The 24,534-nt window shown below is 49.7% G+C and overlaps 7 protein-coding genes across 7 annotated transcripts; 4 read left to right on the top strand and 3 right to left on the bottom strand.

Annotated features, from left to right (window-relative positions):
- Positions 1-691: 691 nt before the first annotated feature.
- Positions 692-2,209, top strand: T069G_03753 (SH3 domain-containing protein; the record flags this gene model as incomplete). Its single annotated transcript, XM_056170963.1, has 1 exon — positions 692-2,209. One exon carries the CDS (start codon positions 692-694, stop codon positions 2,207-2,209), a length of 1,518 nt encoding a protein of 505 aa, XP_056031855.1.
- Positions 2,210-3,866: 1,657 nt separating this feature from the next.
- T069G_03754 (oxidoreductase NAD-binding domain-containing protein) lies at positions 3,867-5,003 on the top strand (the record flags this gene model as incomplete). Its single annotated transcript, XM_056170964.1, has 3 exons — positions 3,867-3,911; positions 4,005-4,374; positions 4,435-5,003. 3 exons carry the CDS (start codon positions 3,867-3,869, stop codon positions 5,001-5,003), a joined length of 984 nt encoding a protein of 327 aa, XP_056031856.1.
- A 696-nt stretch (positions 5,004-5,699) lies between these two features.
- T069G_03755 (uncharacterized protein) lies at positions 5,700-6,609 on the top strand (the record flags this gene model as incomplete). The annotated part of the gene is made up of 3 exons (XM_056170965.1): positions 5,700-5,873; positions 5,942-6,228; positions 6,321-6,609. The coding sequence occupies 3 exons, from the start codon at positions 5,700-5,702 to the stop codon at positions 6,607-6,609; spliced, it is 750 nt and encodes a 249-aa protein (XP_056031857.1).
- A 4,057-nt stretch (positions 6,610-10,666) lies between these two features.
- Positions 10,667-12,912, bottom strand: T069G_03756 (hsp70 protein domain-containing protein; the record flags this gene model as incomplete). The annotated part of the gene is made up of 5 exons (XM_056170966.1): positions 10,667-11,222; positions 11,275-12,176; positions 12,267-12,432; positions 12,504-12,681; positions 12,870-12,912. 5 exons carry the CDS (start codon positions 12,910-12,912, stop codon positions 10,667-10,669), a joined length of 1,845 nt encoding a protein of 614 aa, XP_056031858.1.
- Positions 12,913-13,661: 749 nt separating this feature from the next.
- Positions 13,662-14,853, bottom strand: T069G_03757 (NAD dependent epimerase/dehydratase family domain-containing protein; the record flags this gene model as incomplete). The annotated part of the gene is made up of 3 exons (XM_056170967.1): positions 13,662-14,479; positions 14,544-14,749; positions 14,834-14,853. 3 exons carry the CDS (start codon positions 14,851-14,853, stop codon positions 13,662-13,664), a joined length of 1,044 nt encoding a protein of 347 aa, XP_056031859.1.
- Positions 14,854-17,102: 2,249 nt separating this feature from the next.
- On the bottom strand, positions 17,103-19,651 carry T069G_03758 (uncharacterized protein; the record flags this gene model as incomplete). Its single annotated transcript, XM_056170968.1, has 4 exons — positions 17,103-17,644; positions 17,707-18,691; positions 18,752-19,579; positions 19,634-19,651. 4 exons carry the CDS (start codon positions 19,649-19,651, stop codon positions 17,103-17,105), a joined length of 2,373 nt encoding a protein of 790 aa, XP_056031860.1.
- A 1,800-nt stretch (positions 19,652-21,451) lies between these two features.
- On the top strand, positions 21,452-23,528 carry T069G_03759 (f-box-like domain-containing protein; the record flags this gene model as incomplete). The annotated part of the gene is made up of 4 exons (XM_056170969.1): positions 21,452-21,521; positions 21,622-21,730; positions 21,773-22,353; positions 22,420-23,528. The coding sequence occupies 4 exons, from the start codon at positions 21,452-21,454 to the stop codon at positions 23,526-23,528; spliced, it is 1,869 nt and encodes a 622-aa protein (XP_056031861.1).
- Between the last annotated feature and the right edge of the window lie 1,006 nt (positions 23,529-24,534).

Raw genomic sequence — 24,534 nt, forward strand, 5'->3', positions numbered from 1 at the left:
CCAGGCCCTCCCATCGAATTGCATCAACCAACAGGCCGGTCTTTGACAGCGGTTCGCCACTAACAGACGCCAGTACTTGTACCCGCGCAGTACATTGAAGCTGATCCATTCTACCACTGGACTGAACAACTAAACTCGACTTGCATCTTGGGGACAGCCTTGTCGTCTCCCGCACTCCCGCCATCTTCTCGCATTTTGAATCTCGATCAAGAACCTCCAGCGTCCAAACCCAAACCCAAACCCAAACCCAAACCCGCAGCGCAGGGGGTCACCTCACCGTTGCCCAGACCAGAGCCAGCATCCCTTCAGAATCACCGCTAGCCTCCCTCGAGCCTCTTCTGCAACAAACCCTGCCCTGACACACTGGCGACCGCTTGTCTCAGATTAGGGTTTTCTGAGTCTCCCACCTCCCCTCCGCAAGGCCGATCGCTCTGACCGAAACTCACACTGCTTGCGCTGCATATCAGAAGCAAACCGACGCTCCCCCAGACATCGCCAACCCTGAACCGTTCGACGTGCGCTGGAACAATCTGGATAGAGGCGTGCTAGCCTGCCGGCGGCTGAAGTTGGCTTATTCACGAGCCGAGGCGTGGAGCTGGCGAGTGCCGTCAACCTGCGCTGAATTCTTCCAATCTGGCAGCATCACACCCAGAGTTAGACTGATCTGGGAGGGATGACCGCGACCGCAACAATGTCGATGAACTCGCCCCCAGCAACAGCGTCCCCGGTGGACGTGTCGGACTCAATCGACTCTGGCCCTGCCCCTCTGACTTCGACCTCGAACTCGAACCGCCACAGCACACTGTCCCGCCCGCTTTCGTATGCGTCCAAGAACAGACTGTCGCAATACTCGATTGCCGGATCGCTCCCCACCCGATCGCGGCCTCAGTCGCACGTGTTCCCCATGTTCCCCTCGAGCCTGGCGTACACGCTGGTGCGCGACTTCGCATATCCCGTCATGCACCCGATGCACTACGGCCCGCCGCCTGAGCCTTCTGGCCCGCCGTCCGGCCTTACGACGCCAATGAGCGAGAGCAGGAGGCTTTCCGAGCCGTCAGTCTCGTGGGACCAGAAGATGCCGTGGGATTCATGGACTCCGGACCCCTTCAACCGGGCCCACGATCTACCGCCGATCCAATTTGGCGACGGCCCTCCATACAGTGAAGATGAAGATTTACAGAGCCCAGTGGTTTCCACGAGGCATCGAAAGCACAAATCAACTTCGGCTACTCTCCATACGGGTAGGGGGCGCACTGGTCGCGATCCCGACAGGGGCCAGTCTGCAATCATTAGCTCCAGCTATGATGACAGCCAGAGCTACTACTTGGGCATTGGCAGAGATGGAAGTGAGCAGTACTACGTGAGCCACGGAGGCGAAGCGAACGGACCCGGCGGTGAACTGGTCACCTACCCGCCCGATCAGGCGCATCATAGCCATGCATACCAGTATTCGCAACGACATGATATCGATGGCTACGATTCGGATCACTCGAGCAGCTCATCCTCGCCAGGGGGCCCTGAAGGTGATCAGTCGCGCTACTCACGAGACTATCAGTTCACAATCACATCTCCCGACGAAGAGTTCCATGGTAAGGCCGTGGCTCTGTTTGATTTTGAGCGAGAGAACGAGAACGAGCTACCATTGGTGGAAGGCCAAATCATTTGGGTGTCATATCGTCACGGCCAGGGGTGGTTGGTTGCAGAGGATCCAAAGACGCAAGAAAGCGGCTTGGTTCCTGAAGAATACGTTCGACTACTCCGGGACATTGAAGGAGGCATGAACAGCCTGACCGGGGCCCTCGTCGATCCATCTGGATCCCCCAGTGATGCCGTTACTCCTACCCAGACAGAGAGTGGCAACCAGTACGGCCACACTCCTACTCCTAGCACTTCAACCAACGGATATCACCAACCAGTTGTGTCCATGTTTTCAACCTCGAGCAAGGACCTCAACCCGTATCCCACGGAGCAGCTTGGCATCCAAGCCGGCCAAGCCCCGCCTCAAGTTGTTCACTATCATGGACAGAGAGGAGGAAGCCAAATCAGCACACCAACATTAACCCAACTTCAAGAGTCTGAAGCGCAAAGAAGAGCAAGCCAGGACGCGGGAAGCAAAACCGAAGGAGATTCGCCTACGGCGCAAGAAGATTCCACCGTGAAATCTACGGATACGCAGGCGTCGAACGAGATAGCGGAGACGGAGCGGTGATGTACAATCCATGGCATGGTTTGCCAAAGGGGACCGGAATTCAACCCTCAAGCCGGATTTACAACGTTTACTCTCTAAATTTTTTCATGTATTTTGATCGTGAAAGAGAAATAAAGGACATGGGACGTGTTAGAGCAACCCACGCATGGAATCGGATTTACACCAAACTGAAAAGCGGCATAACATTGGCAGAGAAGCTGTCAATCTAGCCCTCGCTTGCGATGGCTGCCGTAATGGAGTTACAAAGGGAGGCCTGGTGTATCTTGGATGGCAAAGAAAAAAAAGTAAAGAGGACAGCAAAGGAAGGGCATCCCTTCTCTTTTACGGGTGGGGGGAGAGACTCGCCAGTCTCTGGCTATTATAGGTAAGGTTCAACCGAAGCGGGAAAAGAGAGCGATTTGGAGCAGCGCGATGATTTGGATGATAATTCCTACGACTCAAGGGGGCAGGGCATCGTTTTGTATTTTGGCTGGGCCTGGCGTGGCTCTGCTTTCCATGATGAATGGATGTTTGATAACACCGCGAGTGAATTACATGGGACCGGATTGAGTTGTTAGATGTAATAAAACGAAAACTATTTGGCCCAAAGGGATTGTTTAGGAGTGGCTTCGTGTCTTGTCCCTAAGTGATGCTCTATTGGGGTTGATACTCTCAAGCTTAGGTACATGTAGACAGTTACCCTAGAGACAGCGAAGAGAGACCCGGAGACTATCAGCGAGAGCTTTTGTGATAATAGCAACGGCCGTATCGATGGAATCGAGGAGGTGGACGACCTGGCAATCCTCGACGTAGATACCTGATATAGGAAGCAATTCCTCACTAGGCTACAGAGCAAGTTCTTAGGTCTAGTTGAGGAGACATTTGTTGGATTTAGGAAGAATCACAAAAACCGGACATTTCCCAATGCAAAGCAGTGACCATATGTAAATACCACGCCAAACATCATCAATTGAGTTACGTTCATCTAGTTTCATTGATTATTTATATGCGTCCCATGATTTGCAAGCGAAAATAAAGCAGCAGTGACTAGAGAAATATAGATATGTTAGCAGTTACTATAAAAATATAGATATAGTAGGAAAATGTAGCTATAGTAGCGAAATGTAAGTATAGCAACTACTCCCTATTGTAGGCGTATGGTTTTACTCGTAGGCGTTCGAAATCTTCTCGGTCTCGGTTTTTCTGTCCGCTTGTTTGTTCCTGGTTCCTGGTGGGTGGCGCATCAACGCCACGATATTGTTTTGGCTGTTGATTGTTGCTAGCAGATGGACAGATGCAAGCCGATGACTCGCATTTGATAGCCGATCAACAGATCAACACCACAGAATCAAACAGTATCAATAGCGGTTTCTCGACTTACCAAGCACTGGGGAGTATTACCAATCCAGCACTGCAATTCGGCTCGATAATTCGTCATAGCAGCCCCTCGGAAATAAATGGCGATTTGGACATTGTATTTAAAGTGGACAGCGGCCACGGGCCAATCACGTGGCGAATGCCGTCATTCATTGCACGTCTAACGCTCGGCAATCTTGGTGGCTGACGGACTTTTTGGCAGTTTGCTGTTTATCTCATCCAATCCCTTCCTCGACGATTCCTGGGACCAATTCCTCTCTACGAGCCTCAATCGCTGTTTAGAGACTTGCTAGAATCCAGAATGTTTGCCAGATCAGTTTTCCGTGCGGCTCAGCCGCTGAAGATGGTAAGTTTGAAGAGCCGACAGCTCCATATGCTCAGTCCGAGTCAACCCAAATTGCCGCTTCAGACGGGCTAATTGAGACTCACCATCTTGCAGCATGCGCGCCGCTATGCCACCGAGTCTGGTGCCAAGGGCAGCTCAAACACTCTCCTTTACGGTGCTGGCGCTGTTGGTGTCGCTGGTGCCGCCGCCTACTTCCTCAGCGGTTCCAAGGCTGAGAGCAAGGTCAAGGAAGTCGTTGGCGCTGCTCCCAAGGCGGCGTTTACCGGTGGTGACCAGGGCTGGCTGTCCTTGAAGGTCTCAGAGGTCGAGGACGTGAACCACAACACCAAGAGAGTTCGATTCGAGCTTCCGGAGAAGGACCAGGTTTCTGGCCTACACATTGCCAGCGCCATCCTGACCAAGTTCAAGGCCCCCGATGCCGAGAAGGCAACTCTCCGTCCTTATACTCCCGTCAGTGATGAGGGTAAGTAAGGATCCGCCCTGTTCTTGCAATGAAAATACTGACAGTCAATCTCAACGTAAGATGACAGGGGCTTCATCGACCTCTTGGTTAAGAAGTACCCCGATGGACCCATGAGCACCCACATCCACGGCCTTAAGGTTGGCGAGGAGCTTGCCATCAAGGGCCCTCTCCCCAAGTACCCCTGGTCTGAGAACAAGCACGACCACATTGCCCTCATCGCTGGTGGCACTGGTATCACCCCCATGTACCAGCTTGTGCGAGCCATTTTCAAGAACCCCAATGACAAGACCAAGGTCACCCTCATCTTCGGCAACGTCACCAAGGAGGACATTCTGCTGAAGAGCAAGTTTGACGAGCTCGAGAACACCTACCCGCAGCGCTTCCGCGCATTTTACACCTTGGACAAGGCCCCCAAAGACTGGGTCGGCGGCGGCGGCTTCATTACCAAGGACCTGCTGAAGCAGGTTCTCCCCGAGCCCAAGAGCGACAACATCAAGGTCTTTGTTTGCGGCCCTCCTGGACTGATGAAGGCCATCTCCGGCAACAAGGTTAGCCCCAAGGACCAGGGCGAGCTTACCGGTGCCCTGAAGGACCTTGGCTACACCTCTGAGCAGGTGTACAAGTTCTAGACGGCATGTTGATGTGATAGAGATGGAGCCTAGGAAGAGACATATACAGGCATCATCTGATCGATAAAAAAACCAAAGACATAGACCAATTTGCCACTGGTAGAGAATAGAATCTAGGCGGCTAACAAATGAACATGAGCTACCACAAATACATACCTAACAAGTACAAAACTTACTTCAAGTCATGAATTCGTCTGATCAAAAATCCTCCGAATCCCATGAACGGGCAGCCACAGGGCGTTAACCTTCCCCCTTGACTAAATAATCAACACCAAACAAGGGAGAGCTCGGGAGGGGGACCCAACACGGAGCACAAAGACGGTTGTTTGCCTAATGCGCGAGACGAGATGAATGGATCTACGTGTCTGTGTCTCCTCCCGCTGCCGATATGCGTTTGTCTCTTGTGCTGATTTGACCAGAGAAAAAAATGTCTGACCCGAGCCTTTTTATTACGTAGAGGGGCTGGTGTCCAGTCGGTTAACCCTGTGTGACTCAGGGCGAGCGAGACATGCAGCAATCACGGGTGATAGTATATCTGAGGCGGTCTCTCACATTGCCCCCTTGTTTAAAACTCGCCTTGGCATCCTCTTTGTGGCCACGCCTCTTTTCTTCTTCCTTTTTTCTTCTTTCGGATTATCAGACTTGGCTGGTGAGATATTCTCTACGTGAAGAAAGAGATTACTTTTTGCATTCGTCATGACGCTTCCCGAGCGCCCGCGTGGCCAGGAGCATATCCCGGACTACCCAAAGGCCTGGATATGGATGCGCGTATTCCAGATCGTCACCAGTCTCGTCGTTCTCTTCCTCTCCATCCATGCCTTGGAAGAATTCCATGTCCCGACCGATCTTCAGGTCGTCATGATTGTCATAGTAAAGCTTCCGCATTCTTCTTATCATCCAGTTCTCTGCGGGAATTCTAACACTTCGTTTTATTATAGTCTGCTTCCACCGTCGGCGTATCTATCCTGCTCATCATCGCCCAATTCGCTTCTCCCCGAATTTTCAGATATTGGACGCCTCTCATCTCTGACTGCGCAGTCTTCGTTGCCTGGGCCGTCTCTGCTCCGCTCTTGATTGAAGATGTATCTGATCTCGTGGCCAAGCGAGGTACCGTCCATGGGAGTGGCAATAATCCTGTTGGGCACCGACATGACGGCTCGAACCCCATCCCGACGAACCATGTCGATACCCTTTATGCTATAGGCGCTATGGGATGTTTAGAGATGTAAGTTTGCTCATTGTGCTTAGCACAAATTCTCTTAGAAAACTGCGTGTATGGTTATGGGATGCTAATATTTATATCAAAATCAAAATTAGTGGTCTCTTCTTTTTGTCCTGGGTCGTTGACTCCATCGTCATTGACCGCCATCGCAAAGCTGGCTTCCCTTGCAGGCCAGTCAAAAGAAGGGCTTCTTTTGCCGATGGATCCCAAACCAGATCAATGAAAGTTTCGCCTCCCATGAAGCCTCGAACCAAGAAACCGCGTAGAGGGCTGAGCGCAGTATTCGGCTTCGGATCAGACGGTGGTGCAGGAGGAGGCGGAGGAGGATACGATGGTGGATGTGATGGTGGCGGAGGAGGAGGTGGTGGGTGTGACGGCGGCTGATGTGGTTGATCATCTCGCTACTGGTGAGACACGCAGGTTATTCATGGCGCCGAATAAGCAAATGGTTGATTGATAGGGTTCCAATGCTCCAAAATGGCATTCTGGTGAGCTGAGATTGAGACGATCAAGCAGTATGTGCACCTACTTACACATACTTAGCTTCATGTACTCTGTCATCTAGCATTTTTAGTAAAAGCAAATTAAGTGATAATATCAAATACTGGAGAAATATAGCCATCGTAGCAGCTACTAGAGAAATATAGCAATAGCAGCAGATACTAGAGGAGCTTAGCAATAATAGCAGATGCTCAAGGAACCGGGCATATACAGGCTACCTAATAAGCAGACGTTCCTTCAACCTGTTCCGACACTGGAACCTCACGCAGTCGCTAGGGTACTGGATAGCCGGCTTGTGGTCCTCAATATCTACTCCCTGAATTAATTGTCTGTAATGGCTTACATGTATATGGCTTTCTCACGCTTTACAGCCGTGTGGTATCCGAGGCGTGGCACAGAGGGTCAGTAAGGCGTCTCAACACCATGGCATAACTTTGCGATATCTGCCACAGATATACACACAAACAGAAAAAAGACAATAAAACGTAAAACCTTGAGTATATTACAAGCAAGCGATATGTGGCAAATGAGCTCATTAATAGAGAGAGATTCATTCATGCCCTTTAGTGGCATTCCACTACAGTAAGTAAAGAAAGAGGGAGGTTCTTCTTTCAGCTGTTACCAGTTGCTTTTACAGCTCCAGGTTTACCTGAAGGCATAGACAATTAACTGACCTGATTTCACAGGTTAAAATTGTTTCACGTGATAATACACCGCCTTCCTTTCGTCTATAAAGCTCTCTCTTTCCTTCCTCTCCCACTCCCTCTTTTCTTTCTTCCTCAACCCCTCTCGGCTTCTATTAAGATATGCTAACATCCCCTCGCCTTTGGAACTTGTTTATATTGTGTTACACTCTTCAAATACTCTGTTGACCGCGGTTGTATTAGCGAAGACCGCACCGAAGACGGCTAGAACAAAAGATCCTACGGAAGAGAACCACGCTGAAGCAAGCAAATCAACGACTACGCGATGGCGCCTCCCGTCCATCTTTTACCACACAAGAACCCATGTCCCAACCCCCAACTGCCTCCTCTACAGATCGAAATCGATAGAGTCAGCCGGAAGAAAGCGGGAATCTATTACACATATGGTGTTCGCGTCATTGTTGCCTATTAGAAGCAGGCGACAAACATGACTAAAGAAGACCAGGATGAATACTTGAACTTGATCGAGTCATCATCATATGTGAAAACAGGTCTTCCTGTGTTTATCCTTGAGTTTTTCCCCCTCTACCATAAGCTAATGAATGAGCCCACATGGGCAAAATTTGTTTTTTTTGTCGGCTCTCTTTCCACAAATACTAAATACCGGCGGACAACAGACTGATTTTCTAAAGCCATGCTATCGGCGTTCGGCTCTCTCCAAGTGGACGATCAAACTGAGAGCTATCGCTCCTACCACGATGAACCCGATCGTCAGGAAACTCAGGAATCACAGCAAAGCATGGAAGAAGATGGTGAGTGGTGCTGGGCTATACGCGATGGACATATTTTGACGCCACAGCAAGGGATGCCGGCAGCCAATCAGGAAAACGTGCAAATAAGCATATCAGCATTCGAAAATGCTCTCAGAGATCGAGAAATTGCCGTCAAAGCGAGAGAATCCGCTGTCGCGGCAAGAGAGTTTGCCGTGGAGAGGAGAGAGGCTGCTATTGTGGTGAGAGAAAATTGGGCTGTGGCCACATTAAAGCGGTTATTACGGCGATAATAAAGAATATTTTACGACATCAGAGTGTTATTAAGACTCTGGAACCGATTATTCGCGAGGCTCGGACCAGGTTCGTGATGGCGCCAATTACATCTTTGATGTATGGGAATTTCCAAAGGCTGGGGAGTGGCCTGACGTGTGGGAGTGAGGTCGCTTGTCGAAATTGGTTTTCGACATCAGACATTATCAGTATTCTTCTTGCTATGGTATGAATATGGAGATCCTGCTCTTTTCTTGGGGGCAGCTGTGTGGAGTCATATGAGGCAGGGTGATGATATTAGTAGGTAGTCATCATTGGCATATCACGCCGCCAAACCAACGACAAGTAACGTTGCTTTCGCAATTGCACACTTGGAGTTGAAAATATATATTTTTGGTGGCAATGGGCAATGGGGAAAAAACTCGGGGAGTTGGAAATTAGTATATCAGGCACAGGGGTGACACTGTCACCGTTAGCATTATTAAACAAATTATAGGTTTAAATCTGAGCCGGTGACAAGTTTCCCTAATAGATAATAGTAGCAGAAAGTAGCTATATTAGATGGTAGTAGCAGAGAATAGATAATACTAGAAGAAGGTAGTAATAGTAGATGATGTTAGAAGGAAGGTGTTACCTGGTTACGAGACGAGCGTACCTATTAAAGGTCGCCGTCATACTAGCCCTCCAGCAGCAACTCAATTCTATCATCATATCAATCAACAGTCGGTCGGGAGCAAGTTTATCTCTCGTTTCCTTTTATACCAATACCTAGGTTATGGCAGCTGCCGCCCACACCGCCCGTTTGGCTGTTCTGCCGAAGCACAAATTTCGATCCTTCACCTGTATCATTCACGCTCCTTCCTTTCCTCTTTTCTTTTTTTTTTTAAAGCAAGTAACCCTCAGCTAAACGCATACTTTTTCTTAGCTGCTGCTTATTGTTTTACTTCACGACCAATATCCTACTCTCGTTACCCTTTGTTCTTACTCAACAAGCTATATCGCAACCCATCGAGTTTCAGCAACATGGCCTTCGTTCGCCCAAACGCCAGTGCCTCTACACTCTTTTTACATGCACTCACTCTTCTCCTCTGCCAAACCAGTTTCAATTTTCACTGAACTGTAGAGAAGGCAAGCAAATGGCGCGATCCGACAACACCAGAGTACCAGCTAAGTAGTCAATATCACTGCTAATAAGCAACAAGAGTATTACACACTACTACATAACAAGGCTTTCTACATCAAGCAGTCCATCCAACTATAAAACATTTCAAGCATAAAGAAGCAAACGGAACAGCGAGTCAAAGACAGCAAGTTAAAGACTATTATTCACTCTCTAGTACTACCATCTACTACCATTTACTCTCTGCTACTATCATCTACTCTCTACTACTATTATCTACTATTTCTACCTTCTTCTAATATTATCTACTCTCTGCTACTACCATCGACTACTGTTGACTGCCGTTGATTACCATTAACTTCCATTGACTACTATTGACTACTATCGACGACCATCGACGACCATCGACGACCATCGACTACCATTAACTACCATTGACTACCTGCTACTATCATCTACTTCTACTACTTCTGCTACTTCCTTTTGATATCACCTCCTATCCATCAGTAGTTGTTTCTTATGTCTACTAAAACAGATATTAATAATAAAGTTGGGATGTGGCATGCTGGATGGCCAACTCGAAGTGTTAGCCAACACATCTCTGGATCACAATTAGATAGCGATGCTGGATCTGTTCGCTGGCGTCGATTACACAAAAGACAGCGTCACGGAAAAAGCATGATGGCACAATTAATCAAGTTTAACGGTTTTAATCCGTATTTTCCATTCTACCGAGTCTATGCGTAGTCCACATATCGTTCGTGCCTCACACAAATGGGTTCCTCCCAATGTGCAGCAGCATCGTCGTCATTCTTTTCATGAACCCCCCAGCTATTTTGGCATGTCATTATTGCACCCATGCAAGAAGTCGAGGAGAGTGAAAATGCAAAAAAAAACTCTTCAGATGCCTCGGTATCTTCTCAATTGAATGGACACAGATTTGGAGAAAAATATGAAACAAGGAAATAGGAGGTTGATATTCCTCCCATGATAGCGCTCTTCCCAAGGCGCTAAGGACCAGTGAGCGATTCTTATGCTACCAGTCGCCCAAATTTTTTGTTTTCCACACCCAACTCCCGGAATCCCACTTCATCCCGCTTTTTTATCCCATCATCACTCGCCGATTGATGCATTTATCGGGAGGACATGGCCTTGGTGACAAGGCGCTTGAGGGCGAGCTCCTGCTTCTTCAGGTCCTCAGCGGTGCTGTCGCCAAGCTCGAGAGCGGCCATGGCGTCGCTGATGGTGGACTCAATCTTCTCCTTCTGGCCACGCTTGAGCTTGAGGGACAGGGTAGGGTCAGAGACGATCTCCTCAACACGGCCAATGTAGGACTCGAGCTGCTGCTTAGCCTCGAAGCGCTTGCTGAAAGCCTCATCGTTGGACTTGAAAGCCTCAGCATCGCTGATCATCTTCTCAATCTCGCCGGTAGACAGCTTGCCGACAGAGTTGGAGATGGTGATGTTGGCACTGCGGCCAGAGGACTTCTCAGTGGCGGTGACCTTGAGAATACCGTTGGCGTCAACCTCGAAGACGACCTCAAGGACAGCCTCGCCAGCGCGCATAGGAGGGATAGGAGCAAGAGTGAACTCTCCCAGAGAGGTGTTGTCCTCGCAGTTGACACGCTCACCCTGGTAGACGGGGAACTGAACGGTCTGCTGGTTGTCGGCAACGGTGGTGAAAGTTCGCCTATTGAATGTTAGCAATCAGAAACAACGAACACAAGGAAGGATTTTACTACTTTTTAAGGGTGGGCACGGTTTGTCCACGGGGAACGACGGGAGCGAAGATGTTACCCTCCATGGCGACACCCAGGGACAGGGGAACAACGTCGAGCAGGAGGAGGTCGGCGGTCTCGGCGGAGGTGGCCTTTCCGGAGAGGATACCGGCCTGGACGGCAGCACCGTAGGCAACGGCCTCATCGGGGTTAATGCTCTTCTCGAGCTTCTTGCCGTCGAAGAACTCGGACAGAAGCTTCTGGATCTTGGGGATACGGGTAGAACCACCGACCAGGACAATCTCCTCGACGGCGCTCTTGTCGATAGCGGCATCCTTGAGGACCTGGGCAACAGGCTCGAGAGTGCCGGCAAAGGCCTTGGCGTTGAGCTCCTCGAAACGAGCACGGGTGATGGTCATGGTGAAGTCCTCACCCTCGAAGAGAGAGTCAATCTCAATGGTGGCCTGGGCACCGCTGGAGAGGGTACGCTTGGCACGCTCGCAAGCAGTGCGGAGTCTTCGGAGAGCACGGGGGTCGTTGCTGGGGTCCTTCTTGCTCTTGCGAGTGAACTCCTTCTTGCAGTGGTCCAACAGGTTGGTGTCAAAGTCCTGGCCACCCAAGTGGGTGTCACCAGCGGTAGCCTTGACGGTGAAGACACCACCCTGGATGTTGAGCAGAGAGACATCGAAAGTACCACCACCAAGATCGTAGATCAGGACGTTGCGCTCCTTGTCAGTCTTACCAGCACCCAGACCGTAGGCGATAGCAGCAGCGGTAGGCTCGTTGATGATACGGAGGACGTTGAGGCCAGCAATGGCACCAGCATCCTTGGTAGCCTGACGCTGGTTGTCGTTGAAGTAGGCAGGGACAGTGATGACAGCCTTCTCAACCTTCTTGCCGAGCTTGGTCTCAGCAATCTCCTTCATCTGTAGTTTTTGTATGTTAGAAATGGTTCCACAACAGAAAATTTTCTTGCCTCAGATATGTCACTGGGCGAATATAGAGAAGAGGCGTACCTTGAGGAGGACCATGGAGGAGATCTCCTGGGCGGAGAAGCTCTTCTTCTCGCCGAGGTACTCAACCTCAATCTTGGGGTTGCCAGCATCGTCAATGACCTTGAAGGGCCAAGACTCGATATCCTTCTTGACGGTGGGGTCATCGAAGCGACGGCCGATCAGACGCCTTGAAGTGAAAATTTTTGTCAGCCCCCAAACTCTCGCAGTAATTGTAGATGGCGAGAAAAGTATACTCACTTGGCATCGAAGACGGTGTTGATGGGGTTCATGGCAGCATTGTTCTTGGCGGCCTCACCAATGAGACGCTCCTTGTCCGTGAAGGAAACGAAGGAGGGGGTGGTGAAGGAACCCTGCTCGTTGGCAATGATCTCGACATTGTTACCCTCGTAGGTGGCAACGCAAGAGTAGGTGGTACCTTGAAGAAGAGATTATGTTAGTTTCGAAGAGTTCGAGGTTTAAATAGATGATTTGTGATTGCATTGAAGAGAGAATAGAGGAAGGGTTTCCTCTGATGCTCCCGCAATTCGCTCGTCGATTTGCCAGCAACATGGATGAGGGGCATATCGACGAGAAGCGAAAAAATTAATTTTGTGTGCAACTCACCCAGATCGATGCCGACGGCACCGTCGTAAACCTCGTCCGCCATTTTTTTTAAGGTTATGAAGGATAAGAAGAAGAAAAAAGAACCTTCAAACTGACGTGAAGGCTGATATGAAGGAGGAGATGGATATGGTGGAAAGGGAAAAAAAAGAGAGCAAACGTGGGGTTGGTTTGCAAGAAATACTTCCCGCCAAATTTTCAGAGCCCGGCCGCCAAAGAATTTCTGCCGCCTTTACTTTTTGCTGCGAACTTTTTTTTTTTTTTTCCACAGCAAGCAAATGTGCATGCAAGGTGGGGCAAGCGATAAGTTTTACCGTAGGTCCCTTATTGCGCTAGACCTGCTTGGGAAAGGCTCTCGTTGAAATTTTCTTTCGCGCTTGAGAGGCTGAGCCACCAATGATCTGGGACATGATGAGGGTACAAGGTCAGCAGCCAATCACTGGGCCATGCCCAAGGAAATTTTTCACGGGGCGGTGGTTTTTCGCCATTGACGGCGTTGCTGGGGCGAGATGTTGATGAAGAACCCCGAGTTATGCTACCGAGATTTTATATACGGTGTAGATGCATACAATCTAGTATATGTATGTTCTGAGTCTATTCCTCATATCATGCTGTTGAGTCTCTAAGTGCTGTCTTCTAGACAACCAAACAAACACTCTTGCTCTTGAGTCTCTAAGCCTCTTTACAAGCAATGTTTCTTTCTAGACAACTCAACAAAAAGTCATGCTCTTGAATTGACAAGCTTCTTCCTTACCACGTTCCCTTCTAGACAACCCAACAGACACTCAACGCTTTCTACAATCCCAATTGCTTCGCCCTCTGGCTCACCACATCGGCAACATCATCCTCCACACTAATTCTCTCCTTGGGCGCCCAGCCAAGATACTTGGAGGCTCTCTCAGCCACGCCCTTGGAGTTGTGGCCCAGCGATACCGCTACCGGTTGGAAACCCTTGAGCTTCTTCTGCTCAGCGAAAGTCACCCTCTTGAGCGGGACATCTGCCAAGTATCCCTGCTTCTTAATTTCCTCCGCAGCCCGCTCGGCAATCTTTGTGAAATTCAGCGTGCCGGAAGGACAGTAAAAGTAGCCATTGGCACCAAAGATTTCGGGGTTGGAGTTCTTTGAGGGGTCCTGAGTGGCGTTGAAGAGCTTGAGGAACAGCTCGCCCAGGTCGTCAATGTGGACATAATCCCACTCATTCTTGCCACCCCCAACAACGGGCGCGAATCCCTCGTTCAGAGTCATGTCCACAAGAGTGGGAATCTGTATGGTCTGCGTGTTGCCAGCACCAGAACCCTTGCCGTAGATGAGAGGCGGGCCGAGGATGGCAATCTTGACAGCATCGGAATTGGCACCGATGACAACCTTGTCAATGAGTCTGTGGGGGGCTCGATCATCCAAAGTCTTGATGCGCTCAATGTCGTTGATGTCGTGATATTTCTGCTCGGGAAGAGGAGGTTGTCCTTCTCTGCCGTTGACAAGATCGTACCAGGTCAAGATGCCCGTTCCGGAAAGGTGTAGCCAGTATCCAGGCCTTTCGGCAGTGTGGCCCTTCTCCAGGCCTTTGGCAATCGCTTGAGCACTAGCGATGTGGTCGGCTGAATCTGCGGTGTCTAGATTGCATTGTGAGCTCAATACTCATAGAACACTATTGTTTCTTTGTTTCTCATAACTTACGGACAACAACGTCGGCTTCTGAAGCGGCCTGTTCGATGATATCGACATCCTCAAGAGAGCCGTAGACAAACTTGGCTGTTGGGTATTTTGCCTTTACAGCCTGGGCGCGAGCCTCGTTACGAACAAGGAGAGTGTACTCATTGTCCTTGTGGGCGTTGTAAATGTAGTCAAAGGCTGTGCCTCCAATGTAACCAGTAGCACCGGTGCTGTGAATTCATTCGAGTTAGCGCTACAAAGCATGGAGATTGAAAAAAGCGACAAGAGTTGATTAGTGCGGGGGAAATGCATACACAAAGACTTTAACAACCATGGTGAATGTGTGGTATGGATAGCGGTGCAGGGTATTGCAATATGGTATAGAACGGTAAGACTTTTGCTGTTTGATTTGAGATCAGACAAGTTTGAATTGAATTATCTGAATTATTACTATCGAGACAAACAGCAGACAGCGAGTTTATATACTTCATATCCTTCGTATTAATCTATGCATCGAGTCTATTCCCCTTGAAATCGCCATCAAAGAGTCGATTTGTAACATCGCGCCCAAAGTTTCCCTCTGTATAATCAATTATGGGGCATGGAGGGGCCAATTGCACACAAAAAGGCGTGTGGCGTGACATCATGGGTTTAGCCCCTCCAAAAACAACATCCAGACGGCTTCTAATTTGACACTGCCCCGATCTTGGATCGCAGCTAGAAGGATGAGCTTGAAAACTGGGCATCTGATTTGAGGCAACTTTGTCCGTCTATGTTCCTAACATATGGTAGTCTCTGGGGATTCACGTCTGCTTGGTATTGATCATCAGACTCCTTGGCAACTTATGCTTATCAATCCCGAGCTTCTTCCTTGGCCACTCCCTCCTTGGCCTGTTGGTTGAAATACCAAACGATAGTGATCTCGGAAGTTCGATGATTGAAAGCCGGAATCGCGATGAAAAAACTTAAAATCTATTCAGTCGAATTTTACACCAGATGGAATTATTATTGCTCCCAAGCACAAATCCAATGCTCAATTGGTTCCGCTATCTAGAACTTCCCCAGCATCAAAGCATTAAGAAGCTTCCATGTTCTTTCGACCCCGCTCTCCTCGACAAAGGCGCGAGCCTCGGGCCTAATGTCTTACCTTATGCAGAGGAACCAACACATTGTTGAACCAACGCAACTTGCCTTGAAGCTTATTGATTGAACTGAGAGTGGTTTATCCGAGGAGGCTGACCGCCCTTTTCCCACATGGCCATGGCTTCGCAACTTCTTACTCTCTTTTCCACATTCCTCCTCCATTCCCCATCCACAATCCCATTCTAGTCTTGATCTGTCTACAATCACTCAACAACATGCCTGACTACACTTACAAGAGCTCCGGCACCAATAGTCAGGTACCCAATCCCGAAAGCTCCAGTTTTTCTTCCGGAATGTTCTTCTCTGACGAGATTCTCAAAGGGCAACCACTATTGCGCTCGTGACTACGGTAGCGGCGCTTCCAACTCCAACTCCTACCACTATTCCAACCAGTAATGTCTATCCCTTCTAGATCGCCACTGATATCCATGTCTGACTTGAAGACTAGGGACGGCTCCTACTATTACTCCAACTCCAATGGAAGCACCTACTATAACAACGGTGCCGGAAGCTCCACATACACTTCGCCTAGTGGAAACTCCACTTCGCAGTCCTCGGGCGGCAGCAAGAAATAGTTAGCCAACGAAATCTATATTAGTACGTCGTAAGAGCTGATGACGTTGAAGATTTCTGGGCTTGATCTTCGTGCCGAAAAGAAATGGAAACCATGGGCTTCTGCATGAAATGAAAAGACTTCAGTCCTAGCTCATGGCTAAATAAAGTGTAAAATCCTGGAGTCTTGCATCTTTCTGTGACGCTTGTGTGGTATTGCTTCGTATCGCTCGCAATCAAGTACACGCCTACAAATGATTGCCGCCATGTCAGTGCAAATGAGATCAATTTGGTTTACCTACATAACAACATTGACTAAACGTTTGGCTCCTCGAGATTTTCTCCTTATCTCGTCAAGTATGACCTGAATCCTGAGCAGAACTGTTTACCCTCCAACCAAGCACCGGTATTTAAAAAGCAAAAATCCTCTTTAGCCTAGAAAAGGAAGCAAGAAAATGGCAATTTCCCTGAAAATGAAAACCGAACAAGCATTGCATGACTATGTCTGCCGTGAGACGAAGCTTGTGAAAAGAGCAAGCATAGTATGATCGTCGTGTCTCCTATGAGATGCGGCTTGAGAAGGCAAGCTCAAATTCGGCCATCTTGTCTGCTGTAGAATGTGGCCTGAAGAACGAAAAAGCGCAAGATACATGTAGTCATCTTGTCTGATATAGTATGCGCCCTGTAGAAACGAAACAAGTATGATATTGCCATTTTGTCTGCTGTGAGACGACGTCTGAAAAACGAAAGGGCGTGCACAACATTATCATCGTGTATGTTGTGAAAAATGGCCTGATTTTTTTTTTTTTTTGAGATTATTGTTTTGTATGTTGTGAGATGAGGCCCGAAAGAAAGAAAAAGGAAGATCCGAAATGATCGTTTCTGCACTTAGATTTTGCCTGAAAAATGAAGAGTCATAAAGGTAATGACAATCGTATAGACGAAAATTTCGACCAGGAGCTGCTGCAAGAGCATGCCGCGCTGCTCTTTGCTGAAGCCCTGCGTCTCGCCGAGAGCATACCAGCAAACGGTGGAGTCGAATCTGCCGATCAAAGCAAGAAGGCCAATGAGTGGGAAAACAATGGAGGAAGCCATGATGCAGATGAACAAGATTCTGCGTTTGCGCTCCGTTTCTTCAGGGCATCGGCGACGTTCCATGATTTCTCCTCGGGCGGATTCAATCAAGTCGGCCTCAGAGGGGGTGAGCACGCCTCCCGTTGCATTTCTGGCAGTCCATTCCTGATCATTCTCAGTTTCAGGAGGAGGGGCCTTGATTCGAAGGCATTTAGCTCCCAAGGCAGCTGCAGCTCGGAAATGTCCAAAACGGCTTTCTTGAGCTGGCTTTGATCGGGGATTAAACAATCTCGATCTGAGCGAGCCTAGGATGGCTGACGATGGGGTTGGAGTGTTGTCAACAAAGTCAAACTCAACTGGAGCCGCCAAGTGTTAGTAAGATTATCTTTTATTTCTCTTTACTCAAGGGTCAACTTACCAGTGGGACGGCCACGAGTCACTTGATCGCGAAACACCGCGGTAGAGGGGCGTTCCACAGAAGGATTACCAGAGCCACCGAGGCGGTAAGTACCAGACGAGGATGGACCGGCCTCAGGAGAGCTTCCAGACCAGAGAGGTCCAAGTCTTGCCCGCTCAGCGAACCCATTGGCATCTTCCGCGTTTCGGTATCTCTGAGAGCCGTAGCACTTGGCAGCTTCTTCCAAGTCGATCAAATCGAACGGCAGACGAGAGAACACGTTGGCGGAATCATCACTGGGTAGAGTCGAATCACCAACTTGAGTTTCGCAGAAAGCCTGGTCGAACTCGTTCACCGTTTCGTTACGACGAGGGACTGCCGGCCAAACAGTCTCGGTAGAGTCGTTACGTGTCAGGGGAGGAGGAATCGTCCGTCCTTGGACAGTTTGCTTCGAATATTTATCCTCATCTTTATCAGGACTGTCGTCTAACTCTATGACTCGGGGTGAATTTTTCCAGTCTGGAGGAGTCTGAAAAGGATTCGACAATTTCCGGGCACCGAGACGCGTAGTCTCTCCAAAGACTTGCTGACGACGACGATCAGCATTTTGAACTCCACGAGCATTTCTGATGCGAGGAGTAGTCCATGCGGGGTCTTCGGTGAAGAATCCCTCAGCACGATGGATGGATCGATTGCGTTGGTGCGAGATTGTACCAGGAGCTCTGCGGTACTCAACAGGGTCGGGTTGCTCCTCCATAATATCGGAGACATCTGCAAGGCTGCTGCCAGTACCCTTGATGAGGTTGAGATCAGATTGATTTTGCATCTTGCAAACTGGTCCAGTGGTGACAGTTTGCCAATCAGCCTCTGTGCCAGCGTCGTTGCAAACTCGTGGCCAGCACTCATCATCTTCTTCGACGACGGCCTCAGAGTCATGCTGGACGTAGGGTTGATAGCGAGTCTTCTGAGCCCTATCAACGGGAATTCGCACCTCGTCATTGACCTTCTAGGTCGACTGAACGGCGGTCGGATTGTAGAAAGTGGTGTCATTTCGTCCTTGTTCTACTTTGGTTCGTAGAGTGAAACCTTCGTCTTCGAACATGCCTGCAGGTCGACGCTGTGAAGTTTTGGTTTCCCTCGTGCTGGAAGGCTGCAAAAAGGTCGAGTAGGCCTCTCCATCGTATATGAAACGATCTGTACTCTCGTCGCTCGAAGTTTTGGAGTTGATGGGGAAGGCACCAAGTCCATTCCTTGCGCGAGATGGGCCTGCACTCTGGCTTGGGCCTCCATGGATAGGCTGTCTGACGAATCCAGTATGTCCGCAGTAGACGACAGAGGGGTGGTTGCTCGCCTCCATGTCCATTCTAAGAGATCGTGGCTCAGGCATGTCTGGGCTGTTGGAAAAGCCGAATGCATCAAATGGAGTACCAGGTCTCGAGAAGGATGGCTTCTTTTCTTTGCCCTTGACATCTCGGGCATCGCTATCATTGGAATTATCATCATCCGCGCCGTCGTCAGACTCAGGGACGAGACCCAGACTCTTCAATGTCACCCCTTCAGTCGGTGCATTGGCCATTTGGCTGTCACCTTCATCATCGCCAACGACAGTCTCCCACTCAGAGCGTGTTTCATCGCGATCCGCTTTGGTAGGCGGCTTAGGATGAGTAAGGTTGCGTCCCATGCTCCATTTGGGGCGGGACCGATGTTCCAGAACATAGGGTTGAGTATCCTGGTCATCATAAGGGGAGCCACCAGGGGGCGGAATTTCATTCCTAGCACAAGCAGCGAAGGGATCCTCTCGAGATTGATTCCTTGCTACGTATTGCTGATAAGCCGTAGGCCTAGGGATTTGGACGATTGTCGGCTTACTCCATCCATATTTTGGGATGGTAGACTTTTGAGGTTAGTATTGCGATGGCGGAGATGAGTGGTCAAGAGGGGAGCGTACCTCGCCAAAGTTAGGCATGTTGAGATAGTTGACCCGAGGACTTCTAGAGAGATTCTTTCTCGATGTCTTTGGTCATTCCTTGAGATGCTAGCCTCTGAAATTGATGATTGAGATGGATTTCTGCCTGCAAAAGAGGAGAGAGTTGGAGGCAAACAACTCGCAACTTGGGGACCACTCTAGAGATGGCGTAGGTGCAAGAGCTTGAAGAGTTGCCGATGGCTTTGATAGAAATGCTCTTCTAATCTGTGAAGTGTAGAATGATTGATGATGCCTGATGAGATCACTAGCATGTATCGAGTTGTGGTGATGATGGAAGAAGGGTGGAAGGAAGAAAGACTCAGAGTCGAAGCTCAATATTAGGAAAAGAAAGATGAGTTATAATCACGTGCACGCCTCTTTAATGAGGATTATCAGCACGAGGCGGAGTGAATTGGGTGCGGAGATGGATGAATTGGTCAAGTTGTTTTGGGGGTGGAGGAGAAAGGAAGAGTCCCTGAGGGTTGGTGTCGAGGAGGGGGGAATCAGTGTGAGCCCGCCAGCTGGCAGAGGGAAGAGAGCGTTGTGGGCAAGGCAGAAATTCAGGCGAAAAGCCCTAATTGGTCTGCTTCCCCAATCACTCTTGTTTGTTTACAACAGACGAATCTAATGTTACTGATCTTCTGTCTTGGTTTGTCTGAATTTCCAACGCGCTACGCGTCTTCTTTGATGCCCGCATTTAGATCAGCCCGTTGAGTCAGGCATCTAGATATTAGACGACGACTTTTATTGCTGAATAGCATTGAGATAAAACTGTCTATCCAGTTCTTCTAGCCATTGCAATAGGTACCCCTAATACTCGCCTACATCTTGTAATTGATGATGCTTGGTTCGAAAAAGAATCTCTGGCTGCATTGAGGCGTTCGTGAAGATGATGCTACTGCTATTTTTCGAGTGGAGTAATGGTGTGGCTGCTGGTACCACCCGTTGCACTCTTTGACTCAGCCTTACCAAAGATTCGGCGACCCGTGCTGACACACAGACCAGAGATAAATGTTCTCCATATCATAGAGATAGCTTGGGTACATATGCAGAGTTGGCTGGCGGACACAATCGCTGCATTGGGGCACGTCTGGTAGACCAAGGCATCGCCATTTTTCAAAAGAGGTACAGGGATGGTCGAAATAGAACACCCTACGATAGAACCCTCTCTTCCTACATGGAACAAAGCATCACCACGAACAATTGGCATGTTCATTTGCATCTTGCATGCCCTGTTGGCAATGCCTACAACTGCCGGATCGTAGTTGATCGATGTGCTACCATTGGACCGATGCCATTCAGATGGCGTGAGCTGGGATCTGATGCTAGTGCCTAGCACAACGGCTTCTACTTGAGCTAAAACATGGAGCCCAGCCCCTTTTACCTTATCCGTCGTGCGAGCCAATCAGTTCCCCAGCCGCCCGTTGACCAACAAGGCATTCCCCAGCGAAGCTCTAAATGTTCCCCCAATCAAGCCCGCTGCTAACTCGGCCCCCGAGGTATGGAACCGAACCCTTGCTATTGGTCTTACGCGATATATTACGGAGCCTGTTGCTAGGAGTTTGTCACTCTCTTACACACTAGCGAGGACGGCACGGGCAGGTCCCTGGGCCTGTTAAATCACGCTTGAGAGATCTTCCAGCCCGACCTCTTTGCCATCCAGTCCAACCTCCGGCTCTTCTGTTCCATCTCGGGCCCCATCAGCGACGTCAAAAAGCCCATCTCGGCCAGCCTGGCGTTTTTGCTCTCCCTCCCTGCCACCTGTAGGCAACATTGAGGCTGGCCTCGGAGGCATTTGCCATGGCTTCGTCCGGTCGGTCGTCGCGTTGGGACGAGCTTCCAGATGAGATCGTGCTCCAGATTCTAAGCTGTAAGAGATCCACTCGCCCCTCCACTATCTTGTCGTCTCCGTAGACTGGGAAAAAACGACGAGGCCTGTGCTCAACTGACTCGATCTTTGTTGTTATCAGATCTGGATCCCTTGCACATCACCAGATTGCAGCTTGTATCGCGGAAGCTGCAGAAGCTTTGTCTCGATGATGAGCTGTGGAAGCGTCGCTGTTTCGAAGAATCGCCGTGGTACCAGTACCTGAAGAACCGTCGTCGACTTTTCTCTTCCAGCGAATCCGAAGACCAGCCCCGAGATGGAACGGCATTGGGGAACCTAGAGGCCTCCGGAAGCACCAGCGCTGATGGTCCAAAGACTATCGTAGATGGAGAGAAGAGCAGCATTGAACCGGGCAAGCCGCAACGAAGGAGTCAGCGATGGCAGGAGCTCCAAGATATGGCAAACTGGGATCCGACATTCCCCAACGAACGAGTCTCCTGGTACAGCGAGTATATACAACGGAATGGGCCGACTTGTGTCAACTGGCTGCAAACTCCTCGGATCCGCGACCGAGGGTACGAGGCCATGATGGAGGCTCGTGGATTGGAGCTCTATTACCCATACGACGGAAACGATGGCGTAGGCGCAATGCTTGCTGTATCACCGCTCGACGACGGCTCCATCTGTTTGTGGGACGTCAAAGGAACACGGGGCAAGGCCGGCTCTATCCTTGCCACCAGCAAATCCGACATTCTTTTCATCGATGGTCCTGGAAGCATAAACACTCGACGATCCAAGAGAGTTGATACAGGGGTCACGGAATGCGTTAGCGTAGACAACCATAGACATCGTGCATATTTTGCTGTACAAAGCCGTGAGTAAAACAGGACACCCCTCAATGGGCAGGCAAACTTTCCGGGATGCTAACGGCCAGCCGCAGATTTGATCGAAATCGATCTCGAACGACTGGAAGTCGTAAGCCGCGAATCGTTCGAATGGTCCATCACGGCTCTTTCAAAAATTCAAAATGATGTTCCTTTAACGGTGGGAACGTCTCTTGGAATTCATTTACATGATTTCCGTGCAAGAGCTAGGGTAACACACGCGGCCGTAGAGCAGGTGGACCAAAACGACATCTTTAAATCAATATTTGACCCGACACCGCTGCTTCCATACGCGTCTCTTTCTCAACCCACGCCCGTCAGCATAATACATCTGCCCCTACGCGGGTCACCGGACCTAGTATCAAACGACATTTACGTGGGTGGCAGATTTTCAAACATCCTGCACTATGATCGACGCAAGTTCCCTGTCATTATGGATTCAATCTACTCGGGGGCTACGATCAACAGCATGGCAGCAATGCCTCACCCGTTCTCATCGCTGGACAGCGAAGTACGACGGCACGGCGAGCTCAGCACAGAGCAGGTCACAAAATCCAAGGCAAACGGCGAGGGCTGGACACTTGTTGCGGGGGGAACATACAAATCAAAGGGATCCCTCGAGATCTTTGGTCTCACCCAGGCCGTTGCAGATCCAGTCGGTCGCGAGATGATGCAGAATTCCACCATGAAGAATAGGCAAACTGCCGCGTCTGCCTCCATCCTGTCAGTGGCCAACCACGGTACCAAGATTGTCTTCTCAGATGGAGCCGGCTCCATCAAATGGTTTGAGAGAGATGGTCTGACAGAGTGCCGTCGACTGAGGATTGGCCACTGCGAGGGCGACGATGCCCCATCGCTATTCGCCTCAATGAGTGCGGCTGGCGAGCTGGCGCGGAAAATCGTGTCCACAAAGTCGAGAGAGGGTCCGGATCGGCCCAATGATGATAATGTTTTGTTCTGGACAGGCGAGAGGCTGGGGCTCGTTAGCTTCACGCCGACGCCACTCTATCAATCCAAGGACTTTGATGAGGAGCCGGACTTGGACACAGCGGCCGAAGAGGAGGAGAGACAGCGCTATGCAGAGCAGATGCGCGAGGCCCTGGATCGGCAGGCAGATGAGGTTAGATTCATGAATACGTTTGGACAAGGAGGACTTATGGAATAATGAGGAATTACGACTGGTCAAGGCATTACCTACAGAGCGGCTATAACAGGATTACTTTTACATTACTTTTTGAGGGGAAATTGGTGGACGGGGGGGATCATCACGACACTTGGCCACCCGTCCAACGGAAAGGAAGAGATTGACTACCTACCCAGTAGCTTTACATAATATCATAACGGCCGACCAATATGTATTAATCAAAAAGGCGGCGATCAAATGACCAGTGATGGCCATGGCCAAGTCTTGAACTAATAGCAATCCAGACCACTTTGGAAGCATGAATCTGCTGCGACGCTACCTCGTACATACATATGCCTCTCGTCTACTATCCACGCGGTGATTCGTGCTAGATTGGATGGAATGATTGTTGATAGGACGGCGAATCTGCGCCTCGTACGCAGACTACCAATAAGTTCCAAGTGGCGGCGACAGAAAAGAGGCGAGCGAGCCAATGAGGCGAAAGGCGCGGCAACTCATCACCAACAACCGAAGGATTGGCGATGAGCCAGGATTGGAGGTTTTCGCATCCGAGCCGCTCTCGCCCCTTGTACATTACATTGTATCACTCTCAACAAGAATTTTTCTTTACTACTTCTCTTCCCGCTTCACCGCAAGCATGCATTGGGACTGGCTCGACGGCCTGCATAAACTAGGTTACCCTGCCTTGTTCTGCTTCCATGTGTGGTACTCACCACGGCGTGATGCCACCTTTTTTTCTCTTTTCTTTACAAGGTTAAAGGCCGAATTCCCTCAACAGACCGGCATCAGTGGGCGAGGAGACAACAAGGCAGCCAATGATGGGGGTGGTTGAGGCACATCAATGTCCAATGACGACGTGGCCCGGCGCTGGACTTGCTTGTTCGACAAATCGGTCTGGAGAGGCGACGGCACGAGAGCAAATCGCCGTGCCTGTGTGGCTGGACGAACCATGTGCTTCGCCTGAGTAGTACCGTGGTGAAGAGCAACAAGAACAGAACAAAACAGAACAGCGAAATTACAGTTGTTA

Source organism: Trichoderma breve, chromosome 2, assembly GCF_028502605.1.
Source record: "Trichoderma breve strain T069 chromosome 2, whole genome shotgun sequence".
NCBI classification, from domain to species: Eukaryota; Fungi; Ascomycota; class Sordariomycetes; order Hypocreales; family Hypocreaceae; genus Trichoderma; species Trichoderma breve.